A 19,818-nucleotide genomic window follows, 5' to 3' on the forward strand; every position below is an offset into this window, starting at 1 on the left:
ATCATTTATCTGCTTTGGCAGGAAATAATACTGAAGCCATAGAGCTGGCTAAATACTATAATTTAACTAATTAATAATATTAAAAAGGAAAAAAGAGATGCTTTATTGACAAGAAATAAAACTAGAGGCCTCTAGCTGCAGTTTCCGGGTAAGTGTATAAACAAGCAGATTTGCCAAAACTGTGTGGCTATGATTCTAACACAAGAAACAAAAAGTTAAAGAGGCATACACATTTTTGATATTTCCTGAGCTGATGCTGAAAATAACTTCACAGGAAAGGGCTGCTGTTGAGATATATTTGTCCCAACCCCCACCTCTTTGCTGTGTATAATCTTATCAGTGCTGTGACAACATCAAGAAATTGCTCATTAGGGCTCTTAACTTATCCTTTAAACATTATATTAAAATCCAACAATACCACCAGATGGTAAACGCAACCTGAGAGAGATGTCTTCTAGACCAGGTCTGATGATTAAAGTACAAATGCCCTAACAGGATTGGACATGCTGGTAATGCCATTTGGCAGCACTTCAAGCCCAGGCTCATTTGTAACAGAGAGAGAAAAACACTTGGTTCTTTCCTTCATCACAGATAAGAGTATGCAGGTCAATGAAAAAGAAATGATTCTGAGATTTAGTTATTTTACATTCTGTTTCTTAAAGAAGACCAAAAGATAAATGCAAACCTGTGGAAGGATGGGGACTTCTGGGCACAGTTTCAAGGAACAGCAATCCACATTTCTGATTCAACTTCCTCTCTCAGTATGCTCTGCTTTCTCTCCCAAGAGCACCACTAAAGTGCTCTTACCACAGTTAAAAAACAGCCTAAGTGCCAAGTCTAATCCCATCCATTTTAAAAGCCTTGATTCAAGTGTCACTACCCTCTGTAAGGCTTTCTTTTATACCCTGTTCCAGCGTACAACTCACATAAGTACAACTCGGAGAAAGCTTGGATTTATAAAACCCCAGTGTGTTATAACAGATGCCTTACTGGGAGTAGACACCCCTTCTCACCTTTGAATGTACAGTGCTTGACACCTGGTCACTATCTGTAAAATAAATAAGCTGAGTGCTTGCTAGGTTACTCAGGAAACCGAATTACCATACTTTTTCTTCAAAATGCTTAGAACAAAACACAGGAAAAACCTGGAATGTTTCCAGGAAAAGTTTCTTTCTCTACAAAGTCAAGAAATCTGCCTCAATTTCAAAAGAAAAATTCTAACATTTGGACATTATTATTTTGCTGATTTGTCTATCCACCTTTAATATCAACCACTCAAAGTTTAGGAACCTTCCTATGAAAATCAAACTCCCTGAAATAAAAATGGTAGTAAACGAAAACTCCTCACCTGCACACCAGTAAACTAGAAATGTCCATTGCTTGCTAGGTATTTCAGTTTTATGATATTTGAAACATTTGGGGGAAGAGGTCTCATAAATATATAGCACAGTGGAATACTCCAGAGAGCTCACAATCTGACTTCCAACAAAACTGCCTCTGAGACCCCAGAGCAGTGACCAAATGATAAACTATCTGGAAACACCCATTGCTTCTACAGCCATGAGACCGCCCCTTTCACCTTCATATGGGGCTGTTAGTCCTTCCCCACTCTGAGCTTCTGGATACATCTACTTTACCCCACCCAAAGTCCTCCCCCATTTCTTCTTCTCACTCTTGTCTAGGGTCAGAAATTTAATTAGCAGAACTTTTTAGTCAGCAAAGGTGAAGTGGGAAGGAAAGAGAGAAGGGCTCTGGATTATAAAAGAAAAGGAGGTAAAGAAATCCTTTGCTTACTAGTTTCCAACCACCCCACCCTTCCTTCTCCTTATCACTCCCCAAGCCTTAACAATCTTCTCCAGCAAGCTCAGCCCCCAATTTCCTCATTCTTCTTTAGTCACCTCACCCTTTGCGCAAACCCTGCTGCCTCAGACCTGTGGATCTGTCCTCTGAGATGTCAGGTGCTCCCTCCATCCTGGCCAGCACTCCAGACTCAGCCCCAGCCTGCATCACACTGGAGCACACAAAAAGGCCAAGAAAATTCCCCTGGAGGCAGGCTCTGACAGTGAAGGTTAATATAACCTGGGGCTAAACTGGGACCTTCACCTCCATTTCCAAAACTTTATTCCGGATATACACTGTCTAATTGACATGAGTTTTTAGAATACCAACAAATTTAGAATTGGGGACTCACTACCATTATTCCTAATAAACGATAAGCTGTTGGATTTATGACACATCTATATTTTAAAGACAATGACCCAACCTTGCCAAATGTCTGTTTACTCATCCAGAATTATTGTTTTTTTAAATATGTAGCTAGTGATTCTTTGATCCAGCACTCTAGGTAAGACCTAGACTCTCCTCCTCGAAGACTGAGAAAATGTTAGAGACACTCTGCCAATGACTATAGCATAAAAATCTTAAGAAAAAATGGAAATGAACCCTGTTAAGATTTTAGAATTCCAGGCAGCATGTTGGATTTTGGATTAATTATTGCAAGGCACAGGTCTATGTTTATAGCACCCAGACTTCCATACAGGATTCCCATTTGAATCATTTTCTGCTCACCTGAAATATATGCCCTGCATATATTTATTTTATTTTCAGGTGTCCTCCTTATGAAGACTTGGATTTGGCTTTCTCTTGATTATTCAATGTTGTTCACAAAAGGAAAGATCTCCCAGGCAATACTGATGAATGAAGGCTTTTGATTCAGCTGGCACATTTTAGAAGTCTCAAAATCTGTTTAGGACTCCCTGCTCCAGGCCTAAACAAAAACCTCTAGGGAAGCAAAATTCAAAAGCAGAGCTCTCCCACACTTTACCAGGCTGCCTGCAACCTGTCCAAAATCGCCCTCAGTGTCCTGCGGCCTCCAGAAAGGCCCCCTGTATGAATGAATGCCTGCCCAATTGCACTGGCTGGCAGTGTATACTCACCCCTTCAACCTGGTCCCCCCCAATTCAGCAGCAAGACCCTAAGCCAGGCCTTGAAATAAGAAGCTGGTCAAAAAACAAGTTTCAGAAGTGAAGAACCTGTGTCACAGCTAAAGCTAAGCCCTTGAGACTTAAACCCAAAGGCCCACAGGACACTTATCCCAAGGGCCAAACCTCCAATTTCAAGAAAGAAGTTTAGCTCAGCCAAGAGTAACAGTATAGGTGGAGAGCAGTTTGGGCTCAGCTGAGTCACTCTGTGAGTAAAGAACAGTAGTTTTCAGGCTGTGCTTGAACCTTGATTACTCCATTTTGTAAAGCAGTAGTTTGCCATAAGCTACTCCATTTTGAGTTTAAGTGCTAAGGTGGAATGACCCTACACTTTGTACAAGTGAATGACCCTACACTTTGTACAAGTGAACAACCATCATCCGCCTGGCACAATCATAAGGAATAAACTGATTAGTAAATTAATTGTGCTAATAAGAATGACCACCCGTGAACTCATGGATGCATGGATGTATCAAACTCAAATTGGATTAACCAGGCCCATGAGCTTATTGATCACACCAGTCCACCAAATGATGCAACTCCCTCATTAGAAACCCACAAACGGATGTTCTTCACATCCTGAGAACAGACATGGTGGCAACCGGACCCTATCACCTGGTCACCCGTCCCAAGTCTTGCCCAGGAAAATCACCACAGTGACAATCTCCAAATCTCTGTCCTTGGGTTTTGGGAGAGTATGACTTCTCCTGTGGTTGACGACCACACAAGTCCCACTACACTATTAACTGCCCACCTCCAGATCTTGTCCTAGAATAAGCTCCTGCTTTGACAGCTCTGCACCCTGAGCAAGTTCTTTGGCTGCTTTCTAATCTTGTCTGACCACCTACAATAACTCTGCTCTCCACCTTTGCTCCCTTTCAGCCTTCTGAACTCCTATGGCTGCCTTAACCCTTTCCTAGCCTTTCTGTAACCTATAAATGTATAATTGTGTGAAGTGTAACATGTGACTTGAGTGTTACAGATACTAGAAATTAAGACTGGAATAAAGAAACCCATGATTGCCAGGCTTATGATTTCTAAGTGACCCACAAGTATTCAGTGAACTGCCACTGATGAAAGTGGCGTAGCCTGTGAATTTATTGTTATTCAATTAATTCTGACATTGTGGAAAGGCACAAATGTTTTTGGTCTATGTTAATGACGGAGCACACTCAGGACAGTATATCTTAAAGAAACCAATAAAATTCATGACATACGCACATACACATATGGAAATGCATGTTAAGAGAGGCCAATACCAAAAACAAAAATTGCCCTGTAGAGAAAACATCAAGCATGAAAAAAAGAGAAAAATTTAAAATAGCTGGATAATTATCATCAGTTCTCTGTTGAAATATTTATGCCAAGGAAGAAGCTTTTGCCTAGGTACCAATGTGTGGGGAGTAGACTAATGTAAAAGCACAAACAAGCAAAAATGGGGTTAGATGAGAGAAAAATTAAGCAAGGGAGGCGAGGAGCTTTTCATGGATCAAAGGAGAAAACAGAGGACGACGGGTAAAGAAAAACACGAGAAAAGCATCTGGAAGTTGAAGCAACTAAAAACACTTTCATGATACACTGACTTGCTTGACAATTCAATGTGTTTGATTCACAAGCTAATGATCCCCCCTCCCTTTATTAACCCCCATATGCTGGGTGGGACAGTCTTCCTATAAAAAGTAACACTTTAGGAGCTGAGTATTTACTCAAAAACCTGATGTTGGTGGCCTAAGAATAATGTGAAGACCTCAAAAGGGTCTGTGCTAGTCAACTTTTTGTCACTATGACCCAAAGATCTAACAAGAACAACTTAGAGGAGAAAAAGTTTATTTTGACCTCTCAGTTCTAGAGGTCTCAGTTCATGATCAGCCAGTTCTTTCCCTCTGGGCTAGAGGTGAGGCAGAACATCATAACAAAAGGGCGTAGTGGAAGAAAGCTGCCCCGCTCCTGGAGGTCAGGAAGCAGAGGGGCAGTAAGGGGTCAGGGGCCACAGGGAAGAGGAACCTTTCTGGGACACACCTCAGTGACCCATTTCTTCCAGCCATACCCCACCTGCCTACAGTTGACCATCAGTCAGTCCATTCAAAATAGAATGGGCTGATTAGGTTACAGTTCTCATGACCTCATCATCTCACCACTGAATATTCCTGCTTAACACAGGAGCTTTGGGGGTGGGAGGCACCTCACATCCAAACCAAAACAGTCTGTTTTTTGTTAAGCACAAATTGAACACTTATTTCCTTTGCCTCTTTTTCATTGGTTTTCTCCTACTGTCATCCCAGGTCTCTGATCACCTACTGGACTCCTTGCTTGGCCTCATGGAAGATAAAAGATATGACTAGAACCCTTCATGGAACTTAAAACTGAATGCGGAACATCAGACATACCAATAAAAAAATTATACCATAAGATAGACTCAGGTAAAGGTTATATGCTATAAGAATATCATAGCATAACTGAGGGTTCAGAATGGAAATCACACTTCCCATTAAGTAACTGTAGCTTTATGAAGTCAACGAGCTGAACCATCAAGGTTGGGCACAACTTTAGTAAGAAGGATGAAGTAGGTATTCCAAAGTTAGGTAGTGCACACACAAAAGTGAGAAAGAAAGACTAGTTATGTGTTTCCTGCATTCTCCCTAGGTCTGAGGTTGGCAATTAGCCTTCAACAAGCAGAATAAGTGATCCTCAAAGAGCTATAACTTCTGCAAATACAGAGATTTCATCTCTGAATATGCCCTGACAAGGACATCACAGGTAAATCAACGGATTTCAGTAACTTCAGATTTCCTGTATTTAGCAAATAATCTTCACTGAATTAACCAATTTTCTGCCCTTGGTTCCCTGCTACATCTTCTGAGCTGATGTTTGCAGGCTCTAGGAACTCTCTCTTCCAGGCCATCCTGGTAGTACTACATGGTTATTTAAATTCTTTGAATGAGCTACTAAATAAGTTACCCACTACAAGCCTGCAATACAAATACCCATTCCTACTCTATGATATAAGGAGGCTGCACATGGAAATACATATACTTTCTAGATCAGTCCCTTGCTAAGTGATTTTCCCCACTGCATTCCTACTCATGGGATTGTTGAAAGTTAACTACAATGATGAGTGCAAAAGTGCAACATTACCTAAAACGCTGATGTCTGAGTCCAAGTTGCCACTGGCCATCTGGAGCTTCATATGGTTCTTCCACCTCATACACATTTGCATCAGTGTCCTCCCCACTGCAGGAATCCTGCCATTCCAACTCTCGAGTTTTCCCTACAGCCATAATAAATGGCAAATTTTCGTACTCTGGTATTTCCTCATAATGGCGTATATTTTCATATTCTGGAGCACAGCTGTTTGTAAGAGACCTGCAAACCACCTGACACGATGACTCCTTGGAGAGCATTTGGTCGTCTAAAGACGCAGCTCTCAGACCATTAGCTGTGCTGGTCTGGCCCCGTGATTTCTTCCTCTTCTTTTGAGATTCCAGGCTGTAATTATCTGCAGAATATGCCTTGATGGGTTTACTTCTCTTCTCTTCTCCCACCTTGAGGTCATGCCAGTCACTTTCAATCCCTTTCTGCTCCCCACAACTGCCTGGGTTTGTGTCTCCGAGCTGGCTACTCTTGGACCAAAACTTCTGAAAATCACTCTTCATGAAGGAGATGGACAGTTTCATATTGAGCCACTTCTTAAGAGAGGTTTTCTTTGGAGAATCTTTACAAGGCTTAGTGCACCTGTCCATATCCACAGCAGATAATGATTTTGCTCTAGGCTTGGTGAGGACAGTGGGAGGCTCACTATGTGAGGATGTAGTAACAGACTTTAAGGATTCTGGGTTCCCTAAAAAGGGCAAAATAGGATGAGGTAATTTCCACACAGGCTTTTCTGAAGTTCGTTTAGGCATGTCAAAGGGGGATGACATACCATGGTTTGAGGCACACAAATGATTTCTTTCTAGAGCCTTCTCTGAATGTTTTTCTTCATTTGAGGGATATGAACTTTTCTCCACAAGTTCCTCCGAGGCAGCCTTTTTAAGTACTCCTGCAGCAGGCAAGCTGTGTCTTTGAGGTTTTTTGGGGACAATTTTTGAGGAACTTTCCTCTTTTACTATAGATTCCTTTTGCATTTGAGGGACAGACACTCCCAAGTTACAGGCAGTAGGCAGATGTTCATTGTACGATAATTTGAGTTGCTTTGGCAGGCTCAAAGATAGAGTACTGCATCTTATAAAACTGGTCCCTTGGTCCGTGGCAAGTGCCATGCTAGCACCGTCTACTGATGTATCATCAGAACTCAAATTAGAGTCTGTATCTAAAGAAGGTGCCACTTTTTCAAAGGAAGATGTTTCCTGACACATGGCTTGTGAATTGACTAAATCTTGACTGTCATCGTTGGAGTTGCTATTCAGTTCACTATTATTTCCTGGTTTCACTTTGTCCACCTGTTCTTGGTTACACAAAACATCCTGATGAAGAACACTGACCTTGTTGTTCTTCAAACTGTCCTCAATAAGACAAGACGAGCTGTTGTTGAAATTCTCTGGTTCTTCAGTACTTTCACTAGGAGTGTCTATATACTTTTGGCGTAACAGGCGAGCAGGACGTGTCTTTCTGGGCTTGGGAGTTGGAAATCTGGGGGTACACGGTACTAAATGAATTTCTAAGGGACCAAGGTCTTCAACTTCTGTTTTCTTACTAACTCCATCTGAAGATATAAAATTATTCCTTTTACCATTTTCTAGAGCTTCTTGATCAGATGAATGAAAGTGACTATTGCTTTTTTCACTGCTGTTCTGACAAGTTTCAGGACTTTGAAACTCATCCCTAGGAAGCTGAACGTGGCAGTTGTGATGAACAGGAAGTTTTACAAAGCTCGACAGAGAAGGTGACAAATCTGCAAGTTCAATTCTGAATTGTCTGTTGGAATTACAGCTACCATTCCTTTCTGGGTTGTCTGTGGATCTGTGCTTCTTCAGGGAACTTACAGGTGACATCTGTTGTGTTAAAACATCTTTGAGCTTTCCTTCTAGGATGCTTGCCTTTAAAACTACCCCACTCTGGTTCTTGTGTTTTTCACCACAAGAATCCCACCTACTCTTGGTTTTTATAGTCAAAGAGGACTCATCAATTTTACTATTTTGTAAATTTTCTTTCATTTCTAGGGGCTCTAAAACAAGCTGCTTTACATATGAATCTTCTCTATTCCCAAGCTTATGGACACACTCAGACCTGCAGGAACATATTGGTAAAATATAATCACTGCTCTGATCCTCAACATTTTTGCAATTAAAGTTGTCAGTGCTTTCAGGTAATTCCAGTTTATGCTCCTCCAGGTTCACAGAGATTGTTCCTGATGATGACTGCCCAATGTCTCGGACAGGTGAGCTCTTCAGAACTTTCGGTTTCGGTGCGATTGCTGGTTTGGTTTTCTTTGTTGATTGTGGACCACTAGCAATCACAATGTCAGGTTTAGGTGCAACAGGTGGAGGAGATGGCTTATTATTTGCTACCACAAACTTTGGCTTGGGGGCCACTGGTGGCTTCTTGATCTCTAGAAAGAAAAAAGTATAATTAAATCATAAAATAACCAAAGCATGAGACAACAGAGGATTATATTGGATAATACTTTTACTTCTGTGAATGTACATGTTAGTAGGCAGATTATATACATTATGTAGAGTCAACATTACTTTTGAAGATTCCTTAAATTTCTAGTATATGTAGCTTTGGTATGTTGTATATTATTTAGTAGGTCCAATGCAGTTTTTCCTTCAATGTTGACACTAAATAAAATAATTAATTTCTTCTGTTAGAACCTATACACTAGTTTTCAGTTCATCTGCTGAATGCTAAGAATTAAATTTGCCTACAGAATTCAACTCTTTAAGTTTCTCATATAAATAAGCCATAGTGTCTTTCTACCTTCATTTTATCAAGAATCTTTTTAGACTCTTCAGCAAATAGAAATCCCAAAACAATTTTAAATAAGAATACAGATATCAGAAATTTCTACCCTTAAAAAATGAAAATGAATTCTTTGGTATTATTTAAACTCACAATAAAGCTGACATTTCTCAGTACAGGTGTTACCAGTCGGGCATTTTCATTATATTCCTCTTGGAGCTTTGTTTTTTAAATATCCAGACATCATTTAGAGTCTCTGATGGTAGAGCTTGGACATCTGTATTTCTTCTCTATTTCATACGGGATTATGTTGTCCATTCTTCTTCTTTTTCTTTTTTAGTTGTAGATGGGCACATACCTTTATTTATTAATTTTTATACGGTGCTGGGGATCGAACCCAGTGCCTCACACCTGCCAGGCAAGCACTCTATCACTGAGCCACAATCCCAGCCCTGTTAATAACCACTATTCTATTGCATTTAAAAAATGACCACAAGTTCTAGTGTAGCAATTCTTCTTCAACATTCCATATAAAGTATTTAATTATCACCTATTATACAATGCTGGATTCGTGTAGACCTGTTCCTGGCATATAGGAACTTGATAACAGCTTTACACAAAAGACTTATTAAATAAAAAGGTATATAAAGACCGTATATCCGTATTTCTTAATTTTTTTAAAGATCTCCCACATAAACTGTCACTTATCAACCATATTTACCCAAGGAAACCTAAGGTGAAACATGTTTTATCTTGTACTTCTTATAATTATGCCTGTTCCTTTACCAGGATTTAATACTTAATAAAAACCTTACTTATTAGGGAAAAAAAATGTTTTCTCAAATATCTGTTTCACAGAACTACTGGACATTGTTAATTTACTTGAACACACAGAGGCTTTGATATTTCATTTTGTGTTGATTTTCTTTTCAACAAAGGAAATTAGTCACAACGTTTGGAAAAATATTACATGAAACTAAGTTAAAAAAAAAAAAAAGTAGGGTACTCTACTTCCTTTTCCCAACCAGGAAAGAAATTCCCAAACCTCTAATACTATATGCACAACCAAGATTATACAATAACAGATATCTTCTCACCCAATTTCTTGATATAATATTATCAAAATTAAGGAGGATAATGAATTTTCAAAATAATGAAAAATTCTACAGAGAGGATGGGGGTGTGTCTGCAATCCCAGAGACTGGGAGGCTGAAATAAAAGGATCTCATGTTCAAGGACAGCCTAGTCAACTTTGTGAAACCCTGTCTCAAATATAAAAACGGCTCTGTGGTAAAGCACGCCCAGGTTTGATCCCTAGTAAAGCAAATTCCCAAAGTAGGCAATTTTCATTTATCTTTCAATAAGTATGTTATTATTCTTGAGGGTTTTTAAGGCAGAAAATAATTTTGCAAAACCCTTTAAAGTTTAGTGATAATGCTGATTGGTCTATTAAACTGTCAATCAATCAAGTTAAATCTTCAGAGAAAGTGTGAATTCCATAGGTCTTTCCCCAACCTCCTATCTTAAAAAGAAACAGACTGCCATGTGGATTTCATTTCTGTCATCCTTGAAACATCCTAACTCTGGGATTTTTGGTAGAATTCAAAAAATCACTTTTACAAGATGAAAAGAGTTCTGGAGATGAGGCTACCCAACAATGTACTTAACATTTATTTCTGAATTGTATACTTAGGAATGGTTATGATGATAAATTTATGTGTATTTTACCACAATTTAAAAAATAATCTCATCTAATTAATCTTTTACTTTTTGACCTGTAGAGCCCTGGGAGAAGTTTCAGTGTAATTAACCAACCATTTTTGCTTTTTAGTTGAATCATTCTTTTAAAAAATCTCTGGTACCAATTTCAGTCTTTTCTTTGAGTCTTCTTCCAAGAGGCATAAATTTTTATTCTCTCTTGGTGTCACAGAAATTAAATCAACCACATATGAGCTAAAGTTGATTTCCAAAAGTAGAGCTCAGCATTATGCTCCTTAAGCCCTTAATGTATACTCACTGAATTAAGCAAATACCTGTGAACTTGGGCTTAGCATTGTTGGTTACCTGTGTATTAAAGGGAGTCAACAGGAACTGGCTGACCTAATTGTGTGCTTTTGCACAACTGGCTGCCTCAGTTTCCCTACTTTTAAGTGGGTGACTTGAAAGATCTATGAAGATTGTACTTCATAGATATCTACTTTGGAGAACCCTGATATGCTGTAGCCTCTTTGTCCCGTGTTATTTTTCTTCAGTACACCTTTGTCTGTCTTTGCCACTAGAAGGCAAGCTCCAGCAGGTTGCTACTTTCTCTTAGCTAACACATAAATATACTCATTATTATGTCTCAGTGACAGGAAATTCCTTAAAAAATAATCAATATTCATTTTAACCTCACATGATAGTTTGAAAAGTAAGTAGAATCAACCAATAGGATTAGTGAATAATTCCTTAAAATGATTAATAGAAACAAAGGTTCAACTATGTCACTGGTATTACAATATACAAAATCTTTCATTATTATTTTTTAATGGCTCTATTTTGAAAGAAACACAACTGGAAGAAACAAGACATTATAATATGGTGTGCCACAATATTAAACTCTTGAAATAAGCGCATAATGTTTGGAAATGAATTCAGCACCTTTGGATTTTAATACAGTATGAACAGTCAACCCCAAAGCTTCTTTAGAGCAATGTAGCAAATCTTTTATTTACACAGCTGTTTGGCTCCAGGGAAATATAAGGTAGGAAAGTGAAACACTAATACAATTTTACTATTACAAACAAACTTGTCTTCTGTTACACACAGATGGCTGTGGCTCACTTGCACTCTCTCTTGGCTACTGGATCAGATAAAATGCAAAGCACAGACATTAATGAGATAATAACTTGTACACGTTCAAAAAGATACAAGACATACACCAATAATTACTTCACCTTTTTCACATACTGCTTTGAATAATTCTAAACTCTACTGAGCATCAATTCTTCCATAGATGTAGAAAAAGCAAAGCAAGCTCTTCTTCAGGATACATACAACTTGGATGTTCTACAACATTCCTCTACTTTCTTAAATTAAAACAACGCTCCCAAATGCAATAGATTAGATTCAAAACAAATACCGCTGCCTGCAAACTATAAATAACTTTCCTAAAATTTAACTATTATGCCAAAAAAAGCACCTCGTGTTTGCAGGTTAGCTTATAAGAACAATGTATATGTAGTTTTATAAGGATGGGATAGAATTAAACCCCAGCTCTCTTCCATAATCTAGACATAATAATAATAATAAATTTTATCAGAGGGTGAGCAAAAAAGTAGCCAATGCTTCTCAGAGAGCCATACCAAAAACCAACTAACTCAGCTATACACAGGAAGTGTCCCTCTTTCAAAAACACCACAAAAATGTCCATGGATTTCTTTAATTGTAAAGTTGATCAAATATAAAAATAGCTTGCAGTACTTTAGGGTAATTCCAATGAAAGAATCATAAACTTTCAGACTGGGCCCTAGAAATCAAGTTTACATATATAAATGTCAAATGCTTCTGTACCTGTTCATTATAAAGTATTAGGACTAAAATTGAACACTGATACTCATATGATGAATATTTTAAATATTTTTGACCCCACAAAGAAGGGAAGAACTATACATGGCTGGAAGAATTGTAAAATTGCTAAGCACTTTTAATTTAATTATATTGGTTCAGTCATTAAAGAAACCTTGACAAGGCACAGAAATTTGGGATGAAAATAATACAATATAAGCTTTCCTTAATAAATAAAAGCTTATAAAATAATTACAATAGAGCTTTATGACATTTCTCATGTACGTTGCACATAACATCAAAAAGGGAAAAAATCCACAAAATCTTCTACAGAAATATTTCACTCCTTGGTTTCTTATTTCTATTGGCTAACTTCTTGCCTCACTAGTTGTAATCTGATTATTCCTAGCAAACCAACACTCCAGTATATCTAGGCTTCAGAGATAATACAAATCAGAACATTTAGAGTGCTGTTTGACAGTTTCAGGTTGCAGGAATTTTAAACAAATGCCAAGAAAAGCAATCAGAATTTAACATGATACTTAGGTGCTGAATCTACAAGTAACTTTTAGGGGAAGATTCAAACTATTTGATTATAAAATTTCTAATCTAAGTTTCTTTCAACATAGACAAAGGTTTAAAAAAAAACACCACTTAATACATTATTAAGTGGCTGGTTTTAAAATTAACCCATGTTCTTATGAAATGACTGTATCACCACTTTGGTAATTATTTTGTAAAATAAAACTTGTTCCTTAGAATGTTCAGCAACATATTGTCCACCATGGATCGAAATCCACACAAAGGTAAAATAGAGGCTTTGTCATTTGAATAAGGGGAAAAGCCTATAGGAAGCAGACAGAAAACAAGGCTTTGTTTACACTAAGCAGGTAGAACTATTGGGGGAAAAAAATCCCAAAAGAAATGGAGTGAAGATGAGCACAAAAATTTCCAGAGGCAATCCCACTGTACACTCAGGTTATCAGGAGTAAAACCAGGAGGACGTGAGCAACAATATTTAAACCTCTTTTATAAGAAATGGAAAGGGTTTTCAGTCCACCCTAGGTTTAAAGCGACTCACCCTAGTGGCTCAGTTCAATACTCTGGGAACACTGCCCTTTCCTAGAATAAATGATTTCTTAATAGGGGAACCTATGCTACCCTCACACACACACACACACACACACACACACACACAAAGTCACTCCAATTGTAGGAGAACTGAGCAAATGCTCTGTTTCCATTGCGTGTTTCACCTGGAGTTAAGAGCTCCCAGCACAGGTCTCCCTTTGAAGAGAAGTCCCAAGAGGTCCAACAGCCCTCTCTGAAGGAAGGGACGAGTGAATCCAGCAGCAAACCCCTTTCGCTTCGCAATTTGCCGCGATGCTAGGGAAAGGTACAGGCCACGCGACTCTCCCACCCTATCGGAGAAAGTTGCCGGAGAGCCCCAGCTTGGAAAGCGCTCCTTACGAACTTTCCAGCGACAGCGCGAGCGCGGCCACTTACCGGCGGCAGAAGTCATGATTTCCCAGAGCAGCTCGCCTCCCCGCTCGCGCCCCTCAATCCATGTTCCCCTTTCACTCCATTGTTTTCAGAGTTTGGGCAGAAGAGAAAAGCCCCCGCAGAGCCCACATTCTGTCCCGTGCCACCGCGGCGAAACCCGAGCGCCGCACAAAGGTTGCAGCCGGCTCCAGCTACCCTACTGCGCTCCCGGGCGCGAGTCGCTGGTAGCAGGCGGGCGAGCACGAGCGCCGCCCTGCCGCGCTCCGGGCAGACGGCCAGGCGCGGGCACGAGCAGAACTCACCGCGGCTCCGCTGGCGCGCGCCCCTCTCAAACTCCAAAAAAAAAAAATATCAGTGCGGCGGGCGCCCCCTGTTAGTCGCGGCCGTAAAAGGCAGACAAAAGCCTCAGCGTCTTCCAATCGAAGAGCTAGAACTTCATTCTGTCCCCGCCCCCACGGTGACCCTCTGCACCAATAAGCGGACCGAAAAAGGGGGCGTGAGCTGTGAGGCATGCTGGGAATTGTAGTTGTCAAGACCTACGGGACAGGCGAGAGCAGAAGCCTCGGTGCACGCCTGTTCTCCTGCCTGCCTTCATTTCCCATCGTGCTGAGGCGGGTGGCATGGCGGAGAAGGATGACACCGGAGTTTGACGAAGAGGTGGTTTTTGAGGTAAAGGGAAAATGGCGGTGGGTGTGGGTTGCCTTTGTTTGAGAAGGACGAAAGGGAAAGCAAGGAGACTGGGCGATCCCGGGGCGAGGGATCGACTGACGCGCTCTTTGACGGTCTGGACCACCCAACCCCAGCGATTTTGGGGCCTAGTATTGGCCGCAGCCTGACAGGTGTAGCCCCAGGCGCCTCGGCCGCGGCCGGCCTCGTTCTCAGGCCCGCCCAGAATTCCCGGTCAGAGAGGGGTTGCCCGGCCCTAGGGCGGGATCCCAGTTCATTCCTTCCCTGAGACTAAAGCACCGCGGGGGGACTGTTACTGGGCGGGGCCGGAACGTGCATTCCAGATACTATTACAACTCTGCTGTTACCGTTTACATCCTTGAATTTTTGGGTCGCTATCCTATAGTGCCTTGGTTCACTGTTCACCGTCTAGGTGTGGTTCCCGAAATGAAGGCAGCAGGTGCCACTTTTCTGGCATGGATTAGTCTATGGGTGTGGGACCTGCAGTGAGTGGTTAGGGCTGGGGCGCCTTAGCATCTAGGTTCCATTCTTTTGTCCTTTGCTATTTCGCGAGGTGTAGCCAGTTTTGAAATCAAGGCTCTGGATCAGTGCTTTTGTGTAGGACTATTTCAAGGCGCTCTCTGCCATCTTGAATGCAAAAAAAAAAAAAAAAAAAAAAAAAAAAAAAAAATCAGGCTAGTGTTTTTGATACCATTTTTCTGTCAGGTAAAAATTCACATCGCTGTTTATATGTATTGCATATGCGTACTTTAGCTCATCCTAGATTTTAAGAAAAGGAGAATGACCCATGCCATACAACAAGATAATGAGGCACTAACTGCGGAATGTTAAATGTTGACATGTTCAACTGTCATTGGAAGATTAATTTGGAAACGGCTGTCTCTTCTTGCAGCCTCCAAAAAATGTACCCGGTAAACGAGATCCAAGATGAATCTTGAATTATGAATCGAATTAGGAAGATGGAAGGGAGAAAAGATATCGTAGGAGTAGAGCTCTGAGTATGCCTAGGGTGGGAGATGTGGAAGTACCTGGTGTGCATTTTTAGGGGCTGGGGTGTGGCAGTTCACTGTATAAAGTGGTTTGATGTTTCCACAATGTAGAAATTGTGGGAAATGTGGCCATTTCACTATAATGTAGAATCTGGGTGCAAGGAGTTCACCAAATTTTGGAAGAAATAATGGAATAATGCTTTGGATAGGCTTTTTCAATTGCATATGGGAGTTGAAGGAGGGAGAAATCTGGTTGCTTAGATTTCTAGAGCAGGGGAAACTGGTAACCATATTTTTTAGCCCATTATTCTTTGATTTTTGAGTATAATAGTAATAAATGCTCAAAGAACATTATATTGTGGAAAATAAACACACACAAAAAAATTAAATGACCCATATCCCACCACCCAAAGATGGCCACTACTGACAATATGCTATGTATTCTTACAGACTTTTTGTTCAAATGAATGTTAATGTGTGTGAGATTTGTTAACATAAAACATATACACGTAGAATTTTATATATATATTTTCACTTAATTTATCATACATCTTTTTCTACTCATCACTCTTTGAAAACATGATTGTTTATATGCTATCCCATCATGTAACATATCATAACCAGTTTCCCTTTATGAATAGATTGTTTCAAAATACTATAGTAGTCAACCCTGATATAAGTCCATCTTTTACTGAAATTCTGATTTTCCTTAGAATAATTTCTAGGATCTAGTAGGTCAAAGAACATGAACATTTTAAGATTTATTAAGAAAGGTTATGCCAATTCACATTTCTTTTAGGAATAAGAAAGTATTAATTTTATCAAATTATTATCAACAACTTGTTAGTTTCCTTTAATCTTTGGAGCTTGATAGGCAAAAACATCATTCCATTGTTCTGATTTACATTTTGGGTATTTATACATTATTAGCTATTTTTATTTCTTTGCTTGAGTGATTCTCTTCATTCATTTGTCCACTTGATGCTACCCACCTTTTTTTTTTCTGCAAATGCTGGAGATTGAACCCAGGGTCTCTCACATGGTAAGCATTCCTCCTACCTTGAGCTACATCATACCCAGCTTAGCTTCTCAAAAATTGACTTAGGAACTGGGGTGGGTATATGGCTCAGGGGTAGAGTGCCTCCTGCCTAGCTTGTTGCTTAGCATGCTCAAGGCTCTCTAATCAATTGGGGGGGGTGGGGGAAGGGGTGATGGATGGATGATTTACATGAGTTCTTCAAATACTATTAAACCTTTATTAAAATGTAGAAAAAACATTTCCAATTGCTGCTTATTTACTCTAAGTAATACACATTAATTTGTGTTGTTTTAGTGAGTTTTTTTCATTGATATAGACAAAAAACTGACAAGAACAATTTTAGAGGAGGAAAAGTTTATATGGGGCTCATGGTTTCACAGGTCTCAGCTATAGACAGTGACTCCATTGCTCTGTGCAGCACATCATGGCAGAAGGGCGTGGAGGAGGAAAGGAACTCAAGACAGGAAAACCAGGAAGCACAGAGAGAGCTCCTCTTACCACAGACAAAATAGAAAACCCAAAGATGGGTCCCCAGTGACCCACCTCCTCCAGCTACACCTTACCTGCCTATAGTTAACATCCAGTTAATGTCTATCAGGAGATTAATGTATTGATTAGATTAAAGTTCTCATAACCCAGTTATTTCACCCCTAAACTTTCTTACATTGCTTCACACATGAGCTTTTGGAGGACACCTCATATCTAAACCATAACTATAATATTAGAAATATGCATATATCATAAGTATGCAAAAGACTGATGTATGTACACACATTGCACACACCTATGTAAGCAGCTTCCAGATGAAGAAACAGAATATCAGGGCTGGGGATGTAGCTCTGAAGTAGAATGCCATGGGTTCAATCCCTCATATGGCAAAGAGAGAGAGAGAGAGAGATAGAGAAAGAGAGAACATCACTGGGATAATTAGAAACTCCCTTCTCCTTTCAGTCACTACTCCCCACCACAAAGATAAGTTCTATTCAGACTTGTAGTAACTAACCTAGATGACTTTTGTGTATGCGTATTTTGGGGGGTTTGCTTCCAGACTTTCCAATTCCTTTTACATTTTCTTTTGTATCTGGCTTTTTTTGGTTTCTGGCTTTCTTTGTGAGGTTCATCCACATGATGTCAACATTTTTATTTGGGCATAGTATTCTGTGTGAATATATGAGGATTTAATCTTTTTTTTTTTTTTTTTTAGGATAGTCATGAGGTAAGTTTCCAGTTTGAACTGTTATGAATACTGCTACTGTGAACTTTTTGGTATGTGCTTTATTAAATGTATTTCTGTTGGATATATACTTCAAAGTGGAATCAGTGAGTCATAGGAAAAACATAAGTTCTCCTTACATATTGTCAAATGTTATTACAAAGTGTTTGTACCAAAGTGTTCTGCCAACAATGTATGAAAGGTTAAGTTCTCACCACCACTTGTACATTTCAGTCTTTTTACCATTCTGGTGGCTATATCCTGGTATCGTCTTGTGGCTTTAATCTGTATATCCTTGATAAGAAAGTTAAGATATTGGGCTGGGGTTGTGGCTCAGTTGTAGAGCACTTGCCTAGCACATGTGAGGCACTGGGTTCAATCCTTAGCACTACATAAATAAAATAAAGTTATTATGTTCATCTACAATTAAAAATATTTATTTAAAAAAAGAAAGTTAAGATGTTTAATATGTTTATTTGCCAATTGTAAAGCCACTTTTGTGAAGCCACTTCCAAGTTTCTTGTATTTTTCTATTATTTTGTGTTATTGATTTGAAGAAATTCTTTATATATGCTAGGTGCAAAGACCTTTAATGGATATACATACTTTACCTTTAGTGGATATATATACTTTAAATCTCTTATCTCAGTTTTATATACAAGATCTGCCCTCTGTTAATAGTGTCTTTCAATGAAGAAGTTCTTAAATTTATTTATTATAATTCAACTTACCTTTTCTTTCTTTTTTTTTTTTTTGTGTGTGTGTGGTGCTGGGGATTGAACCCAGGGCTTTGTGCATGCAAGGCAAACACTCAACCAACTGAGCTATATTACCTTTTCTTTTATAGTTAATGCTTTTAAAGAAATATTTACCCACCCTACCCATCACAAAGGTATTTTCTCTAAAAGCTTTACTTGACCTCTTGCATTTAGATCTTCCATCCACGTGGAACTGATTTTTGTATGGTATAAAGTGAAGAATATGAGTTTTTTTTCTTTATTTCTTTTTGCCATATGGATGTCCAATTGGGTGGCATCATTTAATGAACACACTGTTCTTTCCCCACTGAGTTGTAGTGTTGCGACAAGTCAGGGTATCTTTTATGTGTGGATTTGTTCTGGATTCCTTCTTCTTTTCCATTGGTCAATCTCTTGCCCTTTCCCATGTTTTTTAATTACTGTAACTTTATAATAGGTATTAATATCTAATTGGATAAAACCCTTCAGCTTTCTTTTTCTTCAAATTGCTTTTCACTATTCTTGCCTTATTGTATTTCCACATAAATCTTGAAAGACTGTCAATTTCAGTTAAGAAAAAAAACTTAATGAGATTTGATTGAGATTGCTTTGAATCTATAGATTAATTTTGGAATACTTGACATCTTTACAATATTGAATCATCCAATCTCATGAACATTTATTGCTTGCCTTCCAAATGAGTCAGGCAGTTTCCCATCTTTTTGTGCTGTAGTACTGATTTTACAAAATGAGAATTATCTCTTCCATGAGGATATAGCTAAATGGCCCTTATAGGATCTAGGTCTTTGCTAGAGAATGGATATTGTATATCACTTCCTTTTTTTTTTTTTTTTTTTTGTGTGTGTGTGTGTGGTTATTGGTCAATTACATTTTTTTTTGATAATTTTTTATTCTGAAAGACTTTGAGCAGGTACTTAACCTCTCTAAGCTTCAGTTTTCTCAAAAGTAAAGTAGAATTAATAGTACCTATCTCATAGAGCAGTTATGAGAATTAAGTACTGAATATAAGTAAATTATTTATGTAATACCTGGGCATATAGAAAGTATTTAGTAAATGTTACATATTATTAAGGCTTCCCAGAAAATTGTTCTAAACCTTAATTATAAAATTATAAACATAAACTGTTCTTAGTAGTTTCTTAATTTTACTTATAACACTAATTAGAGATTATCTATGTATATTCATACCCTCTCTTTTTAT

At 38.9% G+C, this 19,818-nt stretch overlaps 2 protein-coding genes across 5 annotated transcripts in view; one reads left to right on the forward strand and one right to left on the reverse strand.

Annotated features, from left to right (window-relative positions):
- Fgd6 (FYVE, RhoGEF and PH domain containing 6) overlaps positions 1–14,079 on the reverse strand; it is a 120,524-nt gene extending 106,445 nt beyond the window's left edge. For both annotated transcript variants that reach the window (XM_076854965.2, XM_076854964.2), the window contains exons 1-2: positions 13,935–14,079; positions 6,117–8,529 (exon numbers count right to left, since the gene is read on the reverse strand). In XM_076854965.2, the coding sequence (XP_076711080.1) occupies positions 6,117–8,529; positions 13,935–13,950 (2,429 nt within the window). In that variant the 5' untranslated portion in view covers positions 13,951–14,079. The remainder of the gene's footprint in view (positions 1–6,116; positions 8,530–13,934) is intronic.
- Positions 14,080–14,484: 405 nt separating this feature from the next.
- Vezt (vezatin, adherens junctions transmembrane protein) overlaps positions 14,485–19,818 on the forward strand; it is a 70,666-nt gene continuing 65,332 nt past the window's right edge. For 2 of the 3 annotated variants that reach the window (XM_076853212.1, XM_076853213.1), the window contains exon 1: positions 14,485–14,600. In XM_076853212.1, the coding sequence (XP_076709327.1) occupies positions 14,565–14,600 (36 nt within the window). In that variant the 5' untranslated portion in view covers positions 14,485–14,564. The remainder of the gene's footprint in view (positions 14,601–19,818) is intronic. The other variant, XM_076853214.1, reaches the window with a different exon arrangement.

Source organism: Callospermophilus lateralis, chromosome 4 (genome assembly GCF_048772815.1).
Source record: "Callospermophilus lateralis isolate mCalLat2 chromosome 4, mCalLat2.hap1, whole genome shotgun sequence".
Classification (NCBI taxonomy): domain Eukaryota; kingdom Metazoa; phylum Chordata; class Mammalia; order Rodentia; family Sciuridae; genus Callospermophilus; species Callospermophilus lateralis.